The sequence below is a fragment of the Bufo bufo genome, chromosome 9 (genome assembly GCF_905171765.1).
Source record: "Bufo bufo chromosome 9, aBufBuf1.1, whole genome shotgun sequence".
Lineage (NCBI taxonomy): Eukaryota > Metazoa > Chordata > Amphibia > Anura > Bufonidae > Bufo > Bufo bufo.
In genome coordinates this window covers 15,009,827-15,033,578 of record NC_053397.1, presented here as the reverse complement: position 1 = coordinate 15,033,578, position 23,752 = coordinate 15,009,827, and the positions used below count along the sequence as shown (strand labels likewise).

General features: G+C 43.7%; 1 protein-coding gene across 1 annotated transcript in view; it reads left to right on the top strand.

The window, feature by feature from the left end:
* The window catches only part of MGLL (monoglyceride lipase), a 51,151-nt gene that overhangs the window by 15,431 nt on the left and 11,968 nt on the right, over positions 1-23,752 (top strand). The window contains 2 exon segments of the mRNA XM_040408585.1: positions 2,382-2,415; positions 2,417-2,489. Coding sequence (XP_040264519.1) covers positions 2,382-2,415; positions 2,417-2,489 — 107 coding nt within the window.

Here is a 23,752-nt window from a genome sequence, read left to right as displayed (position 1 = left end):
CTGCAATACCAGTCATAACCCATACACAGGCGTGGTGCTGTTTTGCTAATCCTAGAACCTCTTTTAAGACCCCCCCCAGCAAACATAATTCTTTAAGGGGAAGTTGCTTGAAGGCTGATTGTTTCCCGTGCGGCAGCCACTACTGGTCAAATATGGTGGCCCGTGCAGTTGAATGGCTGTCCGTGTAATACAGGAGTCCTCTGGAGGGAGGCGCTGATTGTTGTGACTCATAGAAGGGGAACCTCATAGACCCTCATAGGGAATATGAACAGTTGCCCTTTTTATATTTGACCTTGAGTCGTCTTTTTCTGCCTAGTTGTATTCATCCATTATTTAAAGTGATTTTCCGGGACCCAATGAGCAACCAAAAACCCACCTAAATTACACATAACATGCCCATAGAAGAAAGCTTATAATGTACTTACCGCCTCAAAGTTGCGTGGATCGGGCACTCGGGAACAGGCGCTCCCTTCTGAAAATCCACCAACATCATGCCCTTTATCATGTCACAGGTCTGGGCTATGCACAGGATATCTCCTGCGCTGTGGACGGGGCCAGAACTATTCCTCTCCCTGGTGCATGTGCAGATGAGTTGGATTAGGATCTTGCTCATGCCACCAGAAAGAAGAGGGGTCATTTATGACCAGATATCTGGCGCCGATTCTAGTCGCACGCCATAGTATGTGTACTTTTGATTCCTGGAAAACCCCTTTAATTAAAGGGTGGTACAAATATGGGTGCTATTAAAGGAGCTGCCAAGCAAAGAAGCAACAGTAAGGTGTTGGATGAAGCACCTGCAAGATGAGGCAGATTGGCCATTCAGGAGTCTAAGAAAAGTACTGTATTCTTCTGTAATGACGGCCATATTGGTTTTCCCACCCAGTGTCCCGAACATTGGCTGACCAGAATTTTTTCTAACTTGATCAGGACAAACTCTACATTCTGATGTCTTAGGCTATGTTCACACCAGCGTTTTCATTTTCCGGTATTGAGATCCAAAATGCGTTCCGTTCCGCTTGGTTGCGTTCCCTACCGGAGAGCAAACCGCAGCATGGGATGCGGAGCAAAACGGATCCGGCATGACCCACAACGCAAGTCAATGGGGATGATTCCGTTTTCTCGGACACGATTAAAAACTGATCCGTCCCCCATTGACTTTCATTGGTGTTCATGCCGGATCCGTCCATGGCTATAGAAGACTTAATACAACCGGATCCATCATGGCTATTTTAAAGATAATACAAACCGGAATCCGTTCATACAATCGGATGCAGACGGTTGTATTATCAAACAGATGCGTTTTGCTGATCCCTGCCGAAGTGTGAAAGTAGCCCTAGTAACGGTTTCATGTGGAGCTTCAGCCCCCTGGCAATGTAGAGGTTAACTACACCAGCGAAGGGTCAAAGGCCGGACATCTGCTATTTAACACGTGGATGTCGTTGAGGCCCAGCACACAGCGGAAGAGGCGACAACGTGAGATGCTCATTTTTTCCACAGGAAGATTTGAGCTGTTTGTTTTTTCCCCGACATCAAAAAGACATCTGTTTCTCGCAGGGTGGGATTTTTTCGACCGACAAATTACACTGCGGCGTCCGATAAGCGCAGGAAAACATTGAGGGGGGTCAGCTACATTAGAGAGATTTGTCCTTGCCCACAGCATACGTAGGTCGTACCGGGCCCATGAGATCCATCAGAAGGCGACCCCCACGGGGAACTGATTCTGCGGATGAATTCCATAGTCCTTACGATAGTATAACTTGCATGTGCAGTGATAAACCAAGAGTTAACGCCGCCATTAAAGGGGATATTGAGGGCATTATATATACGACGAGTCAGGAAAATGAAGAGATCCGAAGGCCATGCAACCTTGGTGCAAAATTTAGCTTTAATGGGGTTGTCTCCCTCTCTTTCCGTATGTCATATCGCGCCCTGACAGAACTGGCTCATCCGTGTATAACACGCTCATCCATTTATTTCAGTGGACGTATGCAATTCTGCAATTTCCCTACAGAGGATTGGATTTTGCCTTGAGGAATTCTCCAACCAAGTTTAGGTCTCATGCACACGGCCATATTACATATTTGTGACGTGAGGATCCTTAATATGGCGCCCAGAGAAATCTATTGGCCCAGATTATTGACTCCAGGTATGAGTATCTATGGGCATCGTGGTGTACCATTTTAAGGAGAGATCCTCAAGTAGGAACCATATGAGATTCCATAATCCTGACCCCATAGAAACTCCATGCATGTGTCCAGAATGATTTCCCCTCTTGAACGGTTGCGGACGGCACTGATCTTCAGCTTCACGTTTAGTACATGCCGTATACATGATCTAAATGTAGCTATTTACCTGTTTCTCATTTTCTATCTTATCTACAGGGCGCTGGTGTTTGTGGTTCATGGTGCTGGGGAAGCACTGCTGCCGTTACGATGACCTGGCCCAGATTTTAGTCGGCCTAAACATCTTTGTCTTTGCCCACGACCATGGTAAGTGCCCATCTTCAGTCCAAGAACTGGCAGGAAAGGAGTATTAATGTTTGGCAAGAGCCTTTATTCTCTGAATGAGCCAATGGGGAAGCCAGTAAAATAATTTGCTGGTATTGTGAGTCCGGTTTATGTTGCTAAGTGAAATGCCAACGGTTTTACATCTCCATGCAATTGTTGGCAAGAGAGTTAATTTTCAACCTGCGGCGTCTAACGCAACGTTTACTGCCGGGAATCTCATTCTTGTAATCAATTAAAATGAAAGCTCGGTGCGTCAACCGTTTAATCCATCACTCCAATGTAACAAACCCTACCTGCTTTATAAGCTGTAATGCTGAAAAAAAGATTTTTCCAAATAGATGTATTTTATTGTGGAGCTCCCCTTATACTGTATCTCATGAGAACAGATCAGATTCTTTTTTTAGTATAATACTACTCCAATGTACATGAATATAACTACTATTATACTGCCCCAATGTACAAGAATATAACTACTATAATACTGCTCCTATGTACAAGAATATAACTACTATAATACTGCTCCTATGTACAAGAATATAACTACTATAATACTGCTCCTATGTACAAGGATATAACTACTATAATACTGCTCCTATGTACTAGAATATAACTACTCTAATACTGCTCCTATGTACAAGAATATAACTACTATAATACTACCTCCTATGTACAAGAATATAACTACTATAATACTGCTCCTATGTACAAGAATATAACTACTATAATACTGCCTCCTATGTACAAGAATATAACTACTATAATACTGCCTCCTATGTACAAGAATATAAATACTATAATACTGCTTCCTATGTACAAGAATATAACTACTATAATACTGCTCCTATGTACAAGAATAATAACTACTATAATTCTACTCCTATGTACAAGAATATAAACTACTATAATACTGCTCCTATGTACAGGAATATAACTACTATAATACTGCTCCTATGTACAAGAATATAACTACTATAATACTGCTCCTATGTACAGGAATATAACTACTATAATACTGCTCCTATGTACAAGAATATAACTACTATAATACTGCCTCCTATGTACAGTAATATAAACTACTATAATACCTGCTCCTATGTACAAGAATATAACTACTATAATACTGCTCCTATGTACAAGAATATAACTACTATAATACTGCCTCCTATGTACAGGAATATAAGTACTATAATACTGCCTCCTATGTACAAGAATATAACTACTATAATACTGCCTCCTATGTACAAGAATATAACTACTATAATACGCCTCCTATGTACAGGAATATAACTACTTATAATACTGCCTCCTATGTACAAGAATATAACTACTATAATACTGCTCCTATGTACAAGAATATAACTACTATAATACTGCCTCCTATGTACAAGAATATAACTACTATAATACTGCCTCCTATGTAAAAGAATATAACTACTATAATACTGCTCCTATGTACAAGAATATAACTACTATAATACCGCCTCCTATGTACAGGAATATAACTACTATAGTACTGCCCCTATGTACAAGAATATAACTACTATAATACTGCCTCCTATGTACAAGAATATAACTACTATAATACTGCTCCTATATACATGAATATAGCTACTATTATACTGCCTCCTATGTACAAGAATATAGCTACTATTATACTGCCTCCTATGTACAAGAATATAACTACTATAATACTGCCTCCTATGCACAAGAATATAACTACTATAATACTGCTCCTATGTACAAGAATATAACTACTATAATACTGCCTCCTTTGTACAAGAATATAACTACTATAATACTGCCCCTATGTACAGGAATTTAACTACTATAATACTGCTCCTATGTACAGGTATATAACTACTATAATACTGGCCTCCTATGTTCAAGAATATAACTACTATAATTACTGCCTCCTATGTACAAGAATATAAACTACTATAATACTGCTCCTATGTACAAGAATATAACTACTATATACTGCTCCTATATACAAGAATATAACTACTATAATACCGTAGCTGAAAAGTTAAATAATTCTTGATTGTGGTCTTCTCACCTGTCTAGGGCGGGTTCCCCCCAGTATTTCATCATTTCAAACTCCTCCCGATCCTGGTTCTCATTATAAGAATAAAATGCTTACTTATGGAAACAATGTTGCAAAGACATTCTTGCAGGGATGGGGGATTGGATTCCTTCCTGTCTGGGTTGCTCAAAACTGGAGGGAACTTTGAAGTGACTGAATTTGTTACAGGATTATTGGAAAACCACCTCTGCTAACGAGCTCCCCGTAAATAATCGTAGCCGGTCTTGTGGAATAAGTCATCACATCCTGAGGAGAAAACATCTAATATGATAATTACTTGTTTACCACTTGACCGATCGATGATTTTGGAAGAACTGAGGTCGTCGTAGAAAAGAAAATAGTGAAAACTTTTATTGCTCCGAGTATAAATGAAAGGGGATGATCGAAGATGCGTCTGGTAAATGAATGGAGTTGAGCTGCAATACCACATACAACTGATCAAACGTGTGGCGCCTGTTTTTGTCAGAAAGCAGTCTATTTTTTTTTCAAAATCGCATAGGCCCCTTTTAAACCATAATTAACATACTAATGAGTTTCCAGAGAAGGTATCCCCCCTAATTCAATCTGATATTAAAAATGAATGGCTGATTTATTACTGAAACAGCGCCACCAGTAGGCTGTACCTGGTATTGCAGCTCTGCCACCATTAAAATGAATTATAGATGTGATACAGACATGGCCTATGGAGAAGAGTGGCGCTGTGTCATACAGCCAGTTTAAATCTATGGTGTAAAGTCACTTTAGATGGGCAGTAATATACTTCTGTAGTTCCAAAAACATTTTAATCTTTCCCTCTTTCCGTGTTGAATACATTGCGTAGAAGATGAACGGGCCCCTCCTATATAATCACCGGCATCGGGACTGGGCTCCTGGAGTCATTGAGGGTTGTGCTCTTGAATATTTACCCCGTCGTAGTCATTGGTTTTGTATTTGCAGAAGAATATCTTGTGAGCTGTAAGTAGGTATAAATTACATGCTCCCCTCCGTGAGGTACTGGGCGCCTCATGCCTCAGTGGTGTAACTAGTGTCTGGTGGATCATTAGGCTGAATATTGGCTTATAGTGTGAGAAGGTTTTATATAAAAATCTGTCACTGTTGCGTACCAAGCTCCGGGGTCCAGTGATTCCGACCTTTACCCCCTCGATGCAGTTGTCACGTCTCGTCAGATTGTGGTCCCTTATAGGGCCGGGATCTGCAACCTCCCGCACTCCAGCTGTTCAGAAACTACATCTCCCACAATGCTTCATTCACTTCTATGGGAGTAAAAAGAACAGCAGAGCATGTTTGCATGCTGAGAGTTGTAGTTTTCACAGCAGCTGGAGTGCCGAAGGTTGCTGATCGCTGGTATAAGGGAAAGCAGAGGTAGTAGTTCCCCCCACGTCCTGGTGGACCAGTGTTATAAATGGCATATGGTGGGTGGGCACAGATGTTAAGTTGAGTTACACATTTGGGTAAGGGTCTGGGGGGTGCGTCCATAGCTTTTAGGCTCATGCCATGCTGTAGTTTCGGTTGCCTGCAGATTTCCTACAGAGGGTTCAGATCCCATACCCCAAGTTGGCACTTTCATGCTTATCGGGCACACCTATATCGGGCACACCTATATCGGCACACCTATATCATTCAGTCAGGCTTAACTGGATCATAGGCAGAGGTGTAATGTGAAGCTCATGGACCTAATGCAAAAATCTGCATTAGTCTTCCTATGTGACAACGGCGTTGTAAGCCCCCTTGGGCACAACTGCTTCCCTCAGTCCCCCTCTGTTGTGGCGCCCCTGCCTGCACATATGTGTCTCTGTGTGGCAGATCCTATGTAACTAAGTGCAAGAAAACCCATCTTAGCCGTCTCCCTTGCTATGTGCACAGGACCCCCCCCTCAGTAATTACTGCAAGTGAGGTGCCAATAACTAAAAGGGTTGGGAAGGTGGCGAGCTTCCAGTGCTAGGCAGGTGGCGTGCAATGGCAGGAACCAGCTTCTTGCCATAGAGCTCCATACTGTTTGTTTTTTGGCTCTTAGGGCCCCCTGTGCTCCATGTTACCTAGGAATACATGGTAATTTTTTCATTGTTCTTTGGGAGGCCATACACTTTGCCTTGCTCTGATGATGATGATGATTTTTGCCATGGGAGTCTATGGATATAATGTGACAATTTTTCTGGGAAATTTCGGAATCGAGTACCTCTGATGTAGCCTCGACATATAGTGACAAGCCCCAAAGTTCTGGATGATACGGTGGGAGAAATCAAAGATGGGCTGACAGATGGCGGAGGACTCTGAGGACCTGGTATATTAGCACGTTGACATCGGTGGTGCTTGTCTCCCAGCCAAGACGCACGGCACGGGCAAGAATCCTGATATTAATCGGATGCCAACAGTTCACCATCCAACAAGGAGGCTCTTCCTGCTGGCACTGTCCCTTTTCTATATTTACTAAACTGACATCGCTTGGCAGGGCTGCCAGGGATCCCAGGATGGTGCCAGACTTAGACATGCCAACTTCCTTTCATGCAGAGTAGCGTTAATATGGTCTAGCCATGTCTGGACCATAGCTTTCAATTCATTATTGTGCGAATGGTAGGTAGCCAGTACAAGTCGAACTGGGTGTGATTACTTATGCAACTGTACACGCTTAATAGTGGAGTCATGCAGCCAGTACATGCCTATTCTTCAAAGCAGGGTGTGATTACTTATGCAACTGGACAAGCTCAATAGTGGAGTCATTCACCAGTCTAATTTTCCGAACTGAATCCAGAGAAACTAAAAAACTGCATCTCCTCATGGCACATAGAAGAAAGGGGCCCGTACCAAAGATCCATGTAGCCTCCCCCACCCATTTGGGTCGCTGGTTTTCCCATCTTGAACAGAAGGATCTGGTTTTTGGTTCCCCCTCCTCCTTCTTCCCTGCCCTTATGTACAGCAGAGTCCTTTTATTGCCACCAGTAGTGAATGGTGTTGGGGGCCATGAGGGCCCTATGGCAGCCAACTGGTCGTCCTTAAGTAAGGTGTACTCCATGCCTTAGTCATCGTAGATTATGTAAATATTCGCGGCACCTAGTTCTAGACTGAGGTACATTGGTCAGGTCTCATCATATGAGGGTGACAGGGGTAGCAATGTACCCCGACCATGTGGGCACCTAGTTCTAGACTTAGGTCATTGGGGTCAGGTACATCGTTGTGAGGGGAGGAGGGGTCAGCAATGCTACCCCGAACCCATTGGGCACCTAGTCTAGCTGTGGTCATGTGGTCAGGTTCTATCGTATATGAGGAGTGAGCGTGTAGCAATGGACCCGACCCTGTTGGGCACCTAGTTCTAGACTGAGGTCATTGGTCAGGTCTATCGTTATGAGGGGGTGCCGGGGTAGCAAAGCGTACCCACGACCCTGTTGGGCACTTAGTTCTCGACTGAGGTCATTGGGTCAGGTCTATCGTTATGAGGGGTGCAGGGTAGCAATGGTACCCCGACCCTATTGGGCACCTAGTTCTAGACTGAGGTCATTGGGTCAGGTCTATCGTTATGAGGGGTGCAGGGGTAGCAATGGTACCCCGACCCTGGTGCCTGGATGATTATAAATGGCACCTGGTAGGTGGGGGGCTCTGTTACAGATTTTGCATTGGGCCCCACATCTGCTCAATTTAATAGGTCAGGTAGTGAATGAAATCCAATTGGTCACCAAGCTTTACGTAAGTCTATTAGGAATGCATTCATGAAGAATTAGGCACCTATGCCATTCAGGAGCCTGGAAAAGCAGGGTGACAACCCCTATGGCAGGTGTAATGGTAGCCATATTGGTTCTCACCCAGCTCTCCCAATATTATAACTTCTTTTGTCTCTTGTATTTATTTTTTTTGTACGTTCCTCTAAACATGGAGGCTGCAAAGCGTCCTGAATCTCTCCCCAGGGGATGTAATAGTAAAGGTTTCAGATACTGAAGTGTGAAGATGAGGTGTCTGACGGCCAAAAGCGCCGCGCTTAATAGAATCTCTATGGGGCAGAAGACGAGAATCTCGGGCCTGTTTCCGTAAACAGCCGCCGTCTAATAAATGTAAAACTACTCCCTGACTCCAGCAGCAGATGGGATAATAATAATCCATCAACAGAATAAAAAAAAAAAAAAGGAACATTCAGAAGGGAGAATTATCTGATTAACCCCTCGGTGGCTGCATGGCTGGCAGACAGAAGAGGGGGTGTATAATCTCCTACAAACGCAATTACATTCTCTCAAATGCAACATGTCGCTCTAAATAACAGATGATAATGTGTTCCTTTGAAGGATTTTTTTGTATTGTTATAGGTCTCTTACTTTGATCTGCCCTGGCAATTATAATTCTTGCTTATTAAAGGAGGATTACATTTAAATTTTGCTCAGAAGAAAAAGGAGGTGCAAATACATTTTTTCAGGGGGCCAGCGTTCAGCCTGGCACCGCAGCCATGCCATGATGCAGACATAGATAACTTTGGCTCTTCGTCTGGTAATGGGGTCACTATTTCCACTGCCCGGGGAGCGTGCTTTCGTCACCCGTGCAACAAAATCGTGCAGCGTGCAACACAAAAACGTGCACTAGGTTGCGGTCTATCGCAGGCCCTCTCCGTAAGAGAAGGGCCCCCAATAAACCTTTCCCAGTCCCTCCCGCCAGAAGGCACTTGCAAGGGTCCAGGACAAATAGGCAATCCCCAGCCAAGGCCGGGAATACGCCCATGGCAACCCTCAGCCGAGGGTATGCTGGTCTGTGCTCTGGCTGCCACCCTAGGAGTTGGCACGGAGCTCAACAATACTAGGTCTGGGCTCTACCTGGAGGGAGAGCCCAAGGGGTTTTGCAGGGGGGGGTGAAGAACCTGATGGTCATACCCCCCCTCCCCCACTAGACCTCAGGGGGTAGCCCATTAGGGCACCGCAACCCTGAAAATTTCCACGTTCCTACTGTGCACCTGTTGGGTTACCCTCAAACGGATAGGTAGAATCCGCCATGGGTGTAGTTTACCTATTGCCAACCCATTACTGCTATACATCTTCATTGGGGAGGCATCCCTTGGGAATCTGCATTATAACAGTATGGATTTTTTCAGAGGCTCCTGTAAGAGGGGTCCGACCTGCAATGGGCCATTTATAATGCTGGTGTCTATTTACATGGTAGAGGGGCTGTCGGGCCCCATATGCACCAGAGCCGGTCTGCAACAGCCAATGGCTAATACCTGGTATTTATTGGAAAAAGCAAGTATCTTACCTGTTTATTCTAGCAGGCTGCCAAATATTAGGCATGGAATTGAAATTCTAAGAGGAAGAGCCACAGAATGTGAAGGAGGGAGCAGGGGCTATGCATTTTTAGGAAGCCTGAGAGACCCTGTGACTAAATAATAACGGCATAGCTACTGAAAGTGGCTGCTGTAAAGAGGCTGATTCCTGTTCCCAGATACAAGAGGAAGAAGGGGGTCATGGACATAAGAAGAAATTACTAATTTGCATTCTTTCGCCCCTGTCCAAATATTTGTGCCTTTACCAATAGGGAGAAAGAGCTGCTTCACGAAGGCACCATGTGGCGGCACAATGAATGCCTTTCTTGTACTGGCGTTCAGGATGCACGGACACAGAATTGGTGTGTGCCCGAGTTCTAAATGGGAATTTGCACGCCCTTTATTGGTTCGCGAATTGCCAATAGAAGCCCATTAGGTCCACGTTCCAGCTGTGGACCAGGGGGGTGTTTTGCACTGCAGGTTCTTCGCCATAGTTATCCCATGTCACATTCTGCTGCAGCATTTCACATCCCATTTCATTCCAGGCCCTTCGCATGAATATTGATGCCTAACCATCCCTCTGACACGTCCCTGTCTTGTACAAGTCCCTTCTATCGCCTGGGTAATTGCGTCGCAGGATTCTTTTCTCGGCCATGGGGACCCCCTAACGTGATCAGTCTCCTTGTGGTGAGACCAGTGGCCTGTGGCGGGAAGCTTTTGCCCGGGCTTGTGCGCCTGAACCCATCAGGGAGCTTAAAGACGGGCGATAAACAGCCCTTTGTTAATTGGCGGATATTATTAAAACCCATAATGAAATGTAATCACATTAAGTCAAGTTCAAAAGTTTGCACACTGTAACGCTGCCGGTTGCTAAGAGAGATTTAATTTTCTCAATTGCTGCAGAAAACTGTTGTACGGCGGAGTCATGACTGTTTTATATCTCCGGCACAGCAGGGACTTTATACTCGGAAGTGACAGGGGCACTATAAGGGCTCATTTATCAGTAGTATGGGAAGATTGGCCTTTATAATGGAAGAGAAATGTATATTTGTTTATGTTGTTGCAAATTGCTCCAATTGTATCCAAATGTATCACTGTGCTGCATAATACAATAGCCGCGCACACAACACTTCTATTTCACATGCCCTGTTCACACATCACTGTTCAAATATAGCAATTTTGGCGTATTCCTAACGTATACAGTACAGACCAAAAAGTTTGGACACACCTTCTCATTCAAAGAGTTTTCTTTATTTTCATGACTATGAAGGCATCAAAACTATGAATTAACACATGTGGAATTATATACATAACAAACAAGTGTGAAGCAACTGAAAATATGTCATATTCTAGGTTCTTCAAGTAGCCACCTTTTGCTTTGATTTACTGCTTTGCACACTCTTGGCATTCTCTTGATGAGCTTCAAGAGGTAGTCCCCTGAAATGGTCTTCCAACAGTCTTGAAGGAGTTCCCAGAGACGCTTAGCACTTGTTGGCCCTTTTGCCTTCACTCTGCGGTCCAGCTCACCCCAAACCATCTCGATTGGGTTCAGGTCCAGTGACTGTGGAGGCCAGGTCATCTGGCGCAGCACCCCATCACTCTCCTTCATGGTCAAATAGCCCTTACTTTCAAGTTTTCCCAATTTTTCGGCTGACTGACTGACCTTCATTTCTTAAAGTAATGATGGCCACTCGTTTTACTTAGCTGCTTTTTTCTTGCCATAATACAAATTCTAACAGTCTATTCAGTAGGGACTATCAGCTGTGTATCCACCTGACTTCTCCTCAACGCCACTGATGGTCCCAACCCCATTTATAAGGCAAGAAATCCCACTTATTAAACCTGACAGGGCACACCTGTGAAGTGAAAACCATTTCAGGGGACTACCTCTTGAAGCTCATCAAGAGAATGCCAAGAGTGTGCAAAGCAGTAATCAAAGCTAAAGGTGGCTACTTTGAAGAACCTAGAATATGACAATTTTCAGTTGTTTCACACTTGTTTGTTATGTATATAATTCCACATGTGTTAATTCATAGTTTTGATGCCTTCATAGTCATGAAAATAAAGAAAACTCTTTGAATGAGAAGGTGTGTCCTAACTTTTGGTCTGTACTGTATATCCCAATGATCATTTTTGTCAGCGCCCCCCCCCCCCCCCCCCCCCCCCCCCCCCGTGAAACACAGAGGGCAAAAAACAGACACACAGATCCTACACGGATGAACCTCTGACTATCTGGTCATGGGTGTCATCACGGATGTCTGAAAGAGGCCCAAAAATCCATTCAGGCATCATTCACACGTGGAGTCGGTGCTTGTCTTGAAGGATATGTTCATGTGGCGAAATACACTTTTGAAATATCTCACATGTAATTTTTCGTGGATCCGCTGCAGAAATACGATGCTGTCACTCTAATTTCTGCAGCAGATTTCAACTGCAACTGCTGCAGGTCTGCATGTGGATGAGCCGCATTCAGTGGGACGAATCCTGGTTCGGCTAACCCGCTATGGCCTCCACCTAGATATTGCATCAGCTAACGACGTCCCTTCCTGATGACGATTTTAAATCTCTGCGGAATAAAATGAACAAAGTGTGGAAGGAAAGCCTGGCGATCAACTGGTGTCACCTGCTGTCTGTGGCAGCCAACCCATAGCTTTATATGGGCAGCGTGGTGGCTCAGTGGTTAGCACTGGGGCCCCATTAGGGACAGCTTGATGCTAATGTCTGTAAAGCGCTGAGGAATATAGGAGCGCTATATACTGTAAGTGCATAACATGCATAAATAGGAGCACATGTTGAGGACTCCTTTGAGCTATACATTTGATACATTTTTACCTACACTGATACATTGTTGCAATTACTTAGCACGCGACCTACACTTCAAAAAATTCTCCAGGCAAAACTGACACACTTTGTTGTACATCCTGTAAAGCCTGAGGGAGTGAAGCATGACACACAATGGAACACCCTGTGTCATGCGTCACCCCCTCTGGTGCACCAGGTACAACACCTTTTAAACCAGTCTTGTAAAAACCAAATAAAAAATAAGGTGGTGTAAGACGCGCCAAATGTATGAAACAGCAACTGTCAGCAGCACCAAACCCACAAAAGGCCTTTTTTTGGATGTCACAGCTGATATTCAAAAGACAGGCATCCTTTTAATCAGCAGGATCAACCCCAATAGGAACTATGCCTGGTTTAATATATTTTAAAGTTTTTTTTTTTTTTATAAGGGCTTTGTGAAATGCCATGCACAGTAATACCCGGCAAATACAGGCTGGGCTCTTTCAAGTATATGCTGCCTGAAAGACAAAAAAAAAAAAGAAAAAAAGAAAGGAAAAAAGAGTCAAAACTATAAAAAAACTGTATGGCAAAAAGCCCAAAAATGTTTGTTCTGAGTTGTCTACTCAGAGGAAAGATCTCCTCAACAGGAGAGAGCCGACAGCGAGGGGTTAATTCACGTCGAAGTCTCTTACATGTCGTGCCCCCTTCAAGCAGCCTCCCATTCAGGGGCGATCTTGTCTGGCCTGGCGAACACATCTTTAGGGAGTTGTGGTAGAGTGGGAAGAAAGCCCCATCCATGAAGCTTGCGCGTGTTCTTGCGGTGTGAGGCAGACACGTTGAGCCCCTTCATAGGTAAGCAGAAGCCCCAACGGTGTCGGATAGGACGCTCTCTCAGAATCTTGGTAAATGGGGCAAATTCCTTTTGTTTGGCCAACATGGGAGGTCAGGGAACACGGAGATTCCTTGTAACAGATCTGTAGGTGCAGGATTCTGCCTTAATGAGTGAGGGATCCAACCCTTTTGGCTTAGGGATCCCGTGTATACGGTCAATGAGTAAGTCCATCTCCGACACAGCGGGAATGGCTGCTTTAAGAAGACTTTTATGGAGCGCTTCCAAAGCCGACCGATTCCAGGACCCCTCGTAGGCGTACATTATTCTGGAGATCTTCCTCCATTGCATCATGGGCATTGATCAAAGCATTGTGGGAGGCGGCGAATTCTGCCATCTTTCCTTCCACGTAACATATGCGCTCCCCTCGGTTCTGTAGTGCGCGCTTAAATTCCCTCAGTAGGCCCATCATATCTTCTTTAAGGGAAGAGCGCAGGCCTTCCAGCATGGACCGCATGGTTCCCTCTATTACTGCAGCTGGGCAGTCTGTGCTCCGTGCACTCCAAAACTTTGCTAACACAGCCGCTTTCGGGTTATGGGTGCATTGGATGGATTAAGTGGTTGGCGCCATCATTATATTAATATCACTGCTCCTCTAATTAGCAGATTACTGCTCCCCAGCCCTCCTTACAGATGGAGAAAACACAGCTGACACCCTCTCCCCCAGCATTGGAGCTCAGCGGAGGTCTGCGGCTAACGTGACAGACTAGATGGAAAATGTCCCATTAACCAATATGAATCAGCAACATTTACTGAGAGATATTTATGAACACGGGTGCAGTGGGAAATGGCGTTTCCCCTGTGTGATGGCTTTTATGATATATGTGGCCCCTAGAGACACTGTCCTGTGACCGGGGTCCATGCAGAAGATATTGTTGTGCACAGACATTGTTTGGTGACACGTGGAGTCCCTGTGGGCAAACAGGCTTAAGCCAAGAAGATGCTGTCCCTTACAATCTCATCTCCAGCAGAATAGTGAGTGCAGCTCTGGAGTATAATAAGGGATGTAACTTAGGATCAGTACAGGATAAGTAATGTAAGGTATGTACACAGTGACTCCACCAGCAGAATAGTGAGTGCAGCTCTGGAGTGTAATACAGGATGTAACTCAGGATCAATACAGGATGAGTAATGTATGTATGTACACAGTGACTGCACCAGCAGAATAGTGAGTGCAGCTCTGGAGTATAATACAGGATGTAAATCAGGATCAGTACAGGATAAGTAATGTGATGTATGTACACAGTGACTGCACCAGCAGAATAGTGAGTGCAGCTCTGGAGTATAATACAGGATGTAACTCAGGATCAGTACAGGATAAGTAATGTATGTACACAGTGACTGCACAAGCAGAATAGTGAGTGCAGCTCTGGAGTATAATACAGGATGTAACTCAGGATCAGTACAGGATAAGTAATGTATGTACACAGTGACTGCACCAGCAGAATAGTGAGTGCAGCTCTGGAGTATAATACAGGATGTAACTCAGGATCAATACAGGATACGTAATGTATGTACACAGTGACTGCACCAGCAGAATAGTGAGTGCAGCTCTGGAGTATAATACAGGATGTAACTCAGGATCAGTACAGGATAAGTAATGTATGTACACAGTGACTGCACCAGCAGAATAGTGAGTGCAGCTCTGGAGTATAATACAGGATGTAACTCAGGATCAGTACAGGATAGGTAATGTATGTACACAGTGACTCCACCAGCAGAATAGTGAGTGCAGCTCTGGAGTATAATACATGATGTAACTCAGGATCAGTACAGGATAAGTAATGTATGTACACAGTGACTCCACCAGCAGAATAGTGAGTGCAGCTCTGGAGTATAATACATGATGTAACTCAGGATCAGTACAGGATAAGTAATGTATGTACACAGTGACTGCACCAGCAGAATAGTGAGTGCAGCCCTGGAGTATAATACAGGTAAATCAGGATCAGTACAGGATAAGTAATGTGATGTATGTACACAGTGACTGCACCAGCAGAATAGTGAGTGCAGCTCTGGAGTATAATACAGGATGTAACTCAGGATCAATACAGGATAAGTAATGTATGTACACAGTGACTGCACCAGCAGAATAGTGAGTGCAGCTCTGGAGTATAATACAGGATGTAACTCAGGATCAGTACAGGATAAGTAATGTATGTACACAGTGACTCCACCAGCAGAATAGTGAGTACAGCTCTGGAGTATAATACATGATGTAACTCAGGATCAGTACAGGATAAGTAATGTATGTACACAGTGACTCCACTAGCAGAATAGTGAGTGCAGCTCTGGAGTATAATACAGGATGTAACTCAGGATCAGTACAGGATAAGTAATGTATGTACACAGTGACTCCACTAGCAGAATAGTGAGTGCAGCTCTGGAGTATAATACAGGATGTAACTCAGGATCAGTACAGGATAAGTAATGTATGTACACAGTGACTCCACCAGCAGAATAGTGAGTGCAGCTCTGGAGTATAATACATGATGTAACTCAGGATCAGTACAGGATAAGTAATGTATGTACACAGTGACTCCACCAGCAGAATAGTGAGTGCAGCTCTGGAGTATAATACATGATGTAACTCAGGATCAGTACAGGATAAGTAATGTATGTACACAGTGACTCCACCAGCAGAATAGTGAGTGCAGCTCTGGAGTATAATACATGATGTAACTCAGGATCAGTACAGGATAAGTAATGTATGTACACAGTGACTGCACCAGCAGAATAGTGAGTGCAGCCCTGGAGTATAATACAGGTAAATCAGGATCAGTACAGGATAAGTAATGTATGTACACAGTGACTGCACCAGCAGAATAGTGAGTGCAGCTCTGGAGTATAATACAGGATGTAACTCAGGATCAATACAGGATAAGTAATGTATGTACACAGTGACTGCACCAGCAGAATAGTGAGTGCAGCTCTGGAGTATAATACAGGATGTAACTCAGGATCAGTACAGGATAAGTAATGTATGTACACAGTGACTCCACCAGCAGAATAGTGAGTGCAGCTCTGGAGTATAATACATGATGTAACTCAGGATCAGTACAGGATAAGTAATGTATGTACACAGTGACTGCACCAGCAGAATAGTGAGTGCAGCTCTGGAGTATAATACAGAATGTAACTCAGGATCAGTACAGGATAAGTAATGTATGTACACAGTGACTGCACCAGCAGAATAGTGAGTGCAGCTCTGGAGTATAATACAGGATGTAACTCAGGATCAGTACAGGATAAGTACTGTATGTACACAGTGACTCCACCAGCAGAATAGTGAGTGCAGCTCTGGAGTATAATACAGGATGTAACTCAGGATCAGTACAGGATAAGTAATGTATGTACACAGTGACTGCACCAGCAGAATAGTGAGTCCAGCTCTGGAGTATAATACAGGATGTAACTCAGGATCAGTACAGGATAAGTAATGTATGTGCACAGTGACTCCACCAGCAGAATAGTGAGTCCAGCTCTGGAGTATAATACAGTATGTAACTCAGGATCAGTACAGGATACGGTAAATAATGTATGTGCACAGTGAGACTTTTATGTAAGCTAATTCTATATGTTAAGTGTATCATGGTGCAGAAAATCTTTACTCTCCCACATAAAATTTAGCCCCTGCTGCAATATGCTGTTACCGCAGAGATGGACATTCTGGCTGTGCTGTAAATTACTGTCGATGGTGCTGACCGAGTCAGAACTAAATGCGAAGAAGCCGGCTAACCCGACTCATTTCAACAGCTCATTAGAGGAGGGGGGAGTCATTTGTGCACCGTCGACCGTTTCATACCAAGTGGGATCATTATTTTTGCTGTTTACGCATTAACCCTTGCCTGTCATGGCTCTGCTTGGCGTTGCAGAACCCTCCTAATAGTACGCAGATTTTCCTTAGGTTGTTGTTGCAGAAGTCTCATTTTATTTTTATCTTTTTGCTGCAATTTTCGTGCCTTGGGGGTTTTACAAAAATTTTGCTGGGGCAGCCCCTTATCATTTATGGCATATCCTCGCTCTATAACTAGGCTGATTTGCCTCTCAGGGTGTCTAGAGTCGCTGGGTGTGGGTAAAGTTTTATATATATGTTTTTATAGTCCTTCCCTGATACCTGCGTTGAATGCTTCCCCCCAGGATTATGGCTGCCCGCCACCCAGTTAATCATAAGCCTGTAATTTATGTCCCGTCGTTACTCACGGTCAGTGATCATACGAGGAGGAGGCGGCCGGGATCACACTTTTTATGTGACCCAAAAAGTATCTAAAATAGACATAGAATAAATAAAGAAATTATATCTTTAGGTCTGCAAAATGATATGCAGGGTTCGGACTGACCCTCCAGAAGACCCATCAGGGGGCCCAGCCACTGGTCATAAACTCCACCAACCGCACCTGAAACTGACAGTGGCCATAAATGTACATACCTTGAAGTACATACCTCCCATATATGTGACAGTTCAGATCAGCCAAGCTTACATGTTATTTTGAGTTGGGATAAGCGGCTGCCAGAAACCTTGGGTCTGCTTATCTCTGAATGAAACAAAGATGCCAGACAGAATAAACTGCAGAATAACCAACCAGAGCAGACAGTTCCTTGCAGGACCCTTCAATGCACATTCTGTAAAAGGGCCCCCACCATCTTCTTATAAGACAGAGGGGCCCCTCAAGCACCGGAGCCTGGGTGTGACCTTTTCCTATATCTAATCCCCTGTTGGCGTCCATTCCGAGGTTGTCACCTGCGTGGCAGATATGCAGTTCTACAGGAACAGGGCAGAGGCTAAATTACCATGATTTGCCATTTCGGGTGTCTGGAAAGCTGGGTGACTTATATAGAATAGGATATTTATGTTATCAGTTATTTCAACTTTATTCCGAGTGCAAGAGCGGTAACTTCTGGCTAATTTGCAGTCTAGGCCCTGAGCGGGCGCCGCGTATTAATTAGCACATACTTTTCATCTCTTGTTATAGATTTTGCAGGTGTAAGGTTTACCGCTGAATATTTACAGAAGTTGTCAAAACTTTCATCAAAACCTAAAAATGGGAAATTAGCTGTAACTGGCTCAACCTAACATCAGGTTCCGCTCCTGCATAATGTGCTGTGTGGCTGTAACACTGTAACCCCCCCCCCCCCCCCCCCCACCTCCCCAAATCCACAAACTTTTACTGTCATATTGTTTTCAAGACCAAAATCTTGCGCTGATCAATTTTATAATGTATCTTTATAGCGGTCTGAGCTTGGTTTTTTTGATACACATCTCCTGTATGGAGGTAGATGATAAAAGCCTGTCTGCCTGCAGCCACCACTAGGGGGAGCTCAGGAGCTTATTTTATACTGTGCTATTAGTGTAATATATAGAATGGACTGTAATAGATGCTTGTCAACTTACCAACATTTTTGGTAGGTTCCCAACAATGGGGAGACCACTTGGGCTGCTAGGAGAGCCATCAAGTCTCCTGGGCACCCGTTCCTCACATCTCCTGCCGCTGTCTTCACTTCTAGGTGCCTCTGTAAACTATGAAGAAGGCTGTGGCCATACACTTTAGACTGATGGTGGCCAAGTAAAGCAATTTTAGATGAGACTGACGGACCAGACCATCTAATAAGTATGATGTGATCAGCTGACATTTGGAATACGTTCAGGGAAATAAAAAGGGCTGAGCATGTTGAATTTCACTATGCCTGATCCTATGTTCTCAAGGGAGATAAGCCATCACCAGAAATGTAGGTGTCTTGTCCATCTAGGGACAAATGACCTGGCTTGCAATGAAGTGTCAGAGGTGAAAAAATCTTTTATCACACTTGGTAATGACGTACAGGATTTTGCATCCACCATTTCATTTTCTGAAGTTCTGCCTGTGCATAATGTTCAGAATGATAGGCAGAGGAGCATAAAGGAGTTCAACATATGGCTTGGTAAATGGTGTCAAGAGCAAGGATTTGGCTTTGTTTCTCATGATAGCTCTACTTGGAATAGAAAGGAACTGTACAAAAAAGATGGTTTGCATCTTTCTCTCAAAGGAACAAATGTACTTAGTGAACAACTCCAAGAATTTGCGAAAGAGTATTTAAACTAGGAAGGGGGGGCAAAAGAGTGAAAATAAAAGAGTCCAATTGCCCCCCGAAACAATGCCAGAACAGGTCAGAAGCACTGAGGTTAAGAAATGATAAGCTCAGAGTCCTGTCTACAAATGCTCGCAGTTTAGGTAAAAAAATCAATGAACTTGGGTCAATAATGGCATCTGAGAATGTAGATTTAGTGGCTGTTACGGAGACATGGTTTAATGAAAGAAATGACTGGGACATAACCATACCAGGGTACTCTTTATACAGAAGAGACAGAGAAGGCAAGAAAGGAGGAGGAGTGGCCCTGTATGTGAAAGATAGCATTAAATCTAACCTAATACAAGTTGGTGAGGCCAACATAGAGTCAGTTTGGGTTACGTTGCAGTTTGCTAACCATGCAGTAACTCGTGTAGGTGTGATATATAGACCACCTGGTCAAGTTAAAGAACTAGATGATCTACTAGTTGAAGAAATAGCTAAAATGACAATGAAAGGAGAAGTTATCATTATGGGAGATTTCAATCTTCCAGATATAAACTGGAAAACCAAAATAGCAAGTTCTACCAGGAGTACAGATATTCTAAATTCCCTACTGGGGTTATCTCTACAACAAGTGGTTGAGGAGCCAACCCGGAGGGAGGCCATTTTGGATTTGGTATTCACAAATGGGGATTCGGTATATGATGTCATTGTAGGCGAAACCTTGGGATCTAGTGATCACCAGTCAGTGTGGTTTAATATAAGAACTGTGAAAGAGTCCCACCACACAAAAACAAAAGTGGAGTCCAGGAGAAATGGGACTACTTAAAAGGTGCATTATTGAAGGCAACAGAAAATTGCATTAGACTTGTCAGTAAAAGCAAAAAAAGGAAGAGATCACTGTGGTACTCAGCGGAAACAAATCATTAAAAATAAAAAGCTAGCATTTTGTAATTATAAAAAAACCCAGAGCAATGAAGATAAGGAAATCTACAAGATTAGGCAGAAAGAGGCCAAGCAAGTTATAAGAACTTCTAAAGCGCAGGCAGAAGAAAAACTAGCTCAGTCTATGAAAAAAGGGGATAAGACATTCTTCAGATATATAAATGAAAAAAGGAAATTAAAACAAGGAATAACTAAATTAAAAACAAAAGACGGAAGGTATGTAGAAGAGAATAAAGGGCTAGCCGACTGCCTTAATGAATACTTCTGTTCAGTTTTTACAAAAGAAAAAGAAGGAGAAGGACCTCCACTAGAAAGGATGACTATTAAATCGTTTGATGCATGTGTCTTTACAGAGGAAGATGTTCTAAGTTTGCTGTCTAAAGTAAAGAGACAAATAAGTCACAGGGGCCTGATGAGATACACCCAAAATTTTTAAAAGAGCTTAGTGGTGAGCTGGCAAAACCGTTAACAGATTTATTTAACCAATCATTAGTAACAGGAGTCGTCCCGGAAGATTGGAAATTGGCAAATGTCGTGCCCATTCACAAGAAAGGTAGTAGGGAGGAATCGAGCAACTATAGACCAGTGAGTCTGACATCAATAGTAGGCAAATTAATGGAAACCCTATTAAAGGATAGGATTGTGGAACATCTAAAATCCCATGGATTGCAAGATGAAAAACAACATGGGTTTACTTCAGGGAGATCATGTCAAACAAATCTTATAGATTTTTTTGACTGGGTGAATAGAATAATAGACGGTGGAGGTGCAGTAGACATCGCATATCTAGATTTTAGTAAGGCTTTTGACACTGTCCCACATAGAAGACTTATCAATAAACTGCAGTCATTGAGCATGGACTCCCATATTGTTGAGTGGATTAGGCAGTGGCTGAGTGACAGACAACAGAGGGTTGTAGTCAATGGAGAACATTCAAAACAAGGTAATGTTACCAGTGGGGTTCCACAGGGATCTGTACTGGGACCGATTTTGTTTAATATCTTCATAAGTGATATTGCAAAAAGCCTCGATGGTAAGGTTTGTCTTTTTGCTGATGACACAAAGATATGTAACAGGGTTGATGTTCCTGGAGGGAAACGCCAAATGGAAAAGGATTTAGGAAAACTAGAAGAATGGTCAGAACTCTGGCAACTGAAATTTAATGTGGATAAGTGCAAGATAATGCACCTGGGGCGTAAAAACCCAAGGGCAGAATATAGAATATTTGACACAGTCCTGACCTCAGTATCTGAGGAAAGGGATTTAGGAGTAATTATTTCAGAAAACTTAAAGGTGGGAAGACAATGTTATAGAGCAGCAGGAAATGCTAGCAGAATGCTTGGATGTATAGGGAGAGGTATAAGCAGTAGAAAGAGTGAAGTGCTTATGCCGCTGTACAGAACACTGGTGAGACCTCACTTGGAGTATTGTGCGCAGTACTGGAGGCCATATCTCCAGAAGGATATAGATACTCTAGAGAGAGTTCAGAGAAGAGCTACTAAACTAGTACATGGATTGCAGGATAAAACTTACCAGGAAAGGTTAAAGGACCTTAATATGTATAGCTTGGAAGAAAGAAGAGACAGAGGGGATATAATAGAAACTTTTAAATACATAAAGGGAATCAACTCGGTAAAGGAGGAGAGCATATTTAAAAGAAGAAAAACTACCACAAGAGGACACAGTTTTAAATTAGAGGGGCAAAGGTTTAAAAGTAATATAAGGAAGTATTACTTTACTGAGAGAGTAGTGGATGCATGGAATAGCCTTCATGCAGAAGTGGTAGCTGCAAATACAGTGAAGGAGTTTAAGCATGCATGGGATAGGCATAAGGCTATCCTTCATATAAGATAGGGCCGGGGACTATTCATAGGATTCAGATATATTGGGCAGACTAGATGGGCCAAATGGTTCTTATCTGCCGACACATTCTATGTTTCTATGTTTCTATGTCTGCAGCATCTTGCTCCTTTTTCCCCATTGAGGGTCCGGAAAGAATAACTGGTGGTCAAATGGCGTTTGTCAGACAGCTATTGAAGGAGTGTGGCAGGACTACGTTGCAGGAATCAGGGAAAAAGAGTCTGCAAAGTCTGTATATTTATCTAGGAGTCTGGTCTGGGGTCTGTATTTATTTAGAGGGTCTAGTTTGGGGTCTGTATTAGCTTAGGGGTTCTGGTGTCTCTATTTAGTGTCTATTTCAGGGAGTCTTCTCTGGGTTCTGTATTTATGTAGGGGGTGTATCTCGTGACTATTTATGGAGTCTGGTCTTGTGTCTGCATTTATTTAAGGTTTTTTATCTAGAGTCTGTATTAATTTTGAGTGGTTATTTAGTAGTTCTGATCCGGGGGCTGTAGTGAGTGGTTCTGATCTGGGGGCTGTAGTTAGCTGTTCTGGTCTGGGGCCTGTATTTTGTGTTTCTGGACTGGGGGGTGTATATAGTGGTTTTGCTCGGGGGCTGTACTTAGTGGTTCTGGTCTGGGGGCTGTACTTAGTGGTTCTGGTCTGGGGGCTGTACTTAGTGGTTCTGGTCTGGGGGTTGTAGTTGGCAGTTCTGGTGGCTCTGTTTTGTGTGCTGGTCTGGGGGCTGTAGTTGGCAGTTCTGGTCTGGGGGCTCTGTTTTGTGTGCTGGTCTGGGAGCTGTACTTAGTGGGTCTGGGGGCTGTGTTTAGCGGTTCTGATCTGTGGGTTGTAGTTAGCGGTTCTGGTCTGGGGGTTGTAGTTAGCGGTTCTAGTCTGGGGGTTGTAGTTAGCGGTTCTGATCTGGGGGTTGTAGTTAGCGGTTCTGGTCTGGGGGTTGTAGTTAGCGGTTCTGGTCTGGGGGTTGTAGTTAGCGGTTCTGGTCTGGGGGTTGTAGTTAGCGGTTATGATCTGGGGGCTGTATTTAGCAGTTCTAATCTTGGGGGCTGTATTTAGCAGTTCTGATCTGGGGGTTGTAGTTAGCAGTTCTGATCTGGGGGTTGTAGTTAGCAGTTCTGGTCTGGGGGTTGTAGTTAGCTGTTCTGGTCTGGGGGTTGTAGTTAGCGGTTCTGGTCTGGGGGTTGTAGTTAGCGGTTCTGGTCTGGGGGTTGTAGTTAGCGGTTCTGGTCTGGGGGTTGTAGTTAGCGGTTCTGATCTGGGGGCTGTAGTTAGCGGTTCTGATCTGGGGGTTGTAGTTAGCGGTTCTGATCTGGGGGTTGTAGTTAGCGGTTCTGGTCTGGGGGTTGTAGTTAGCGATTCTGGTCTGGGGGTTGTAGTTAGCGGTTCTGGTCTGGTTTAAGAGCTGTATTTATTTA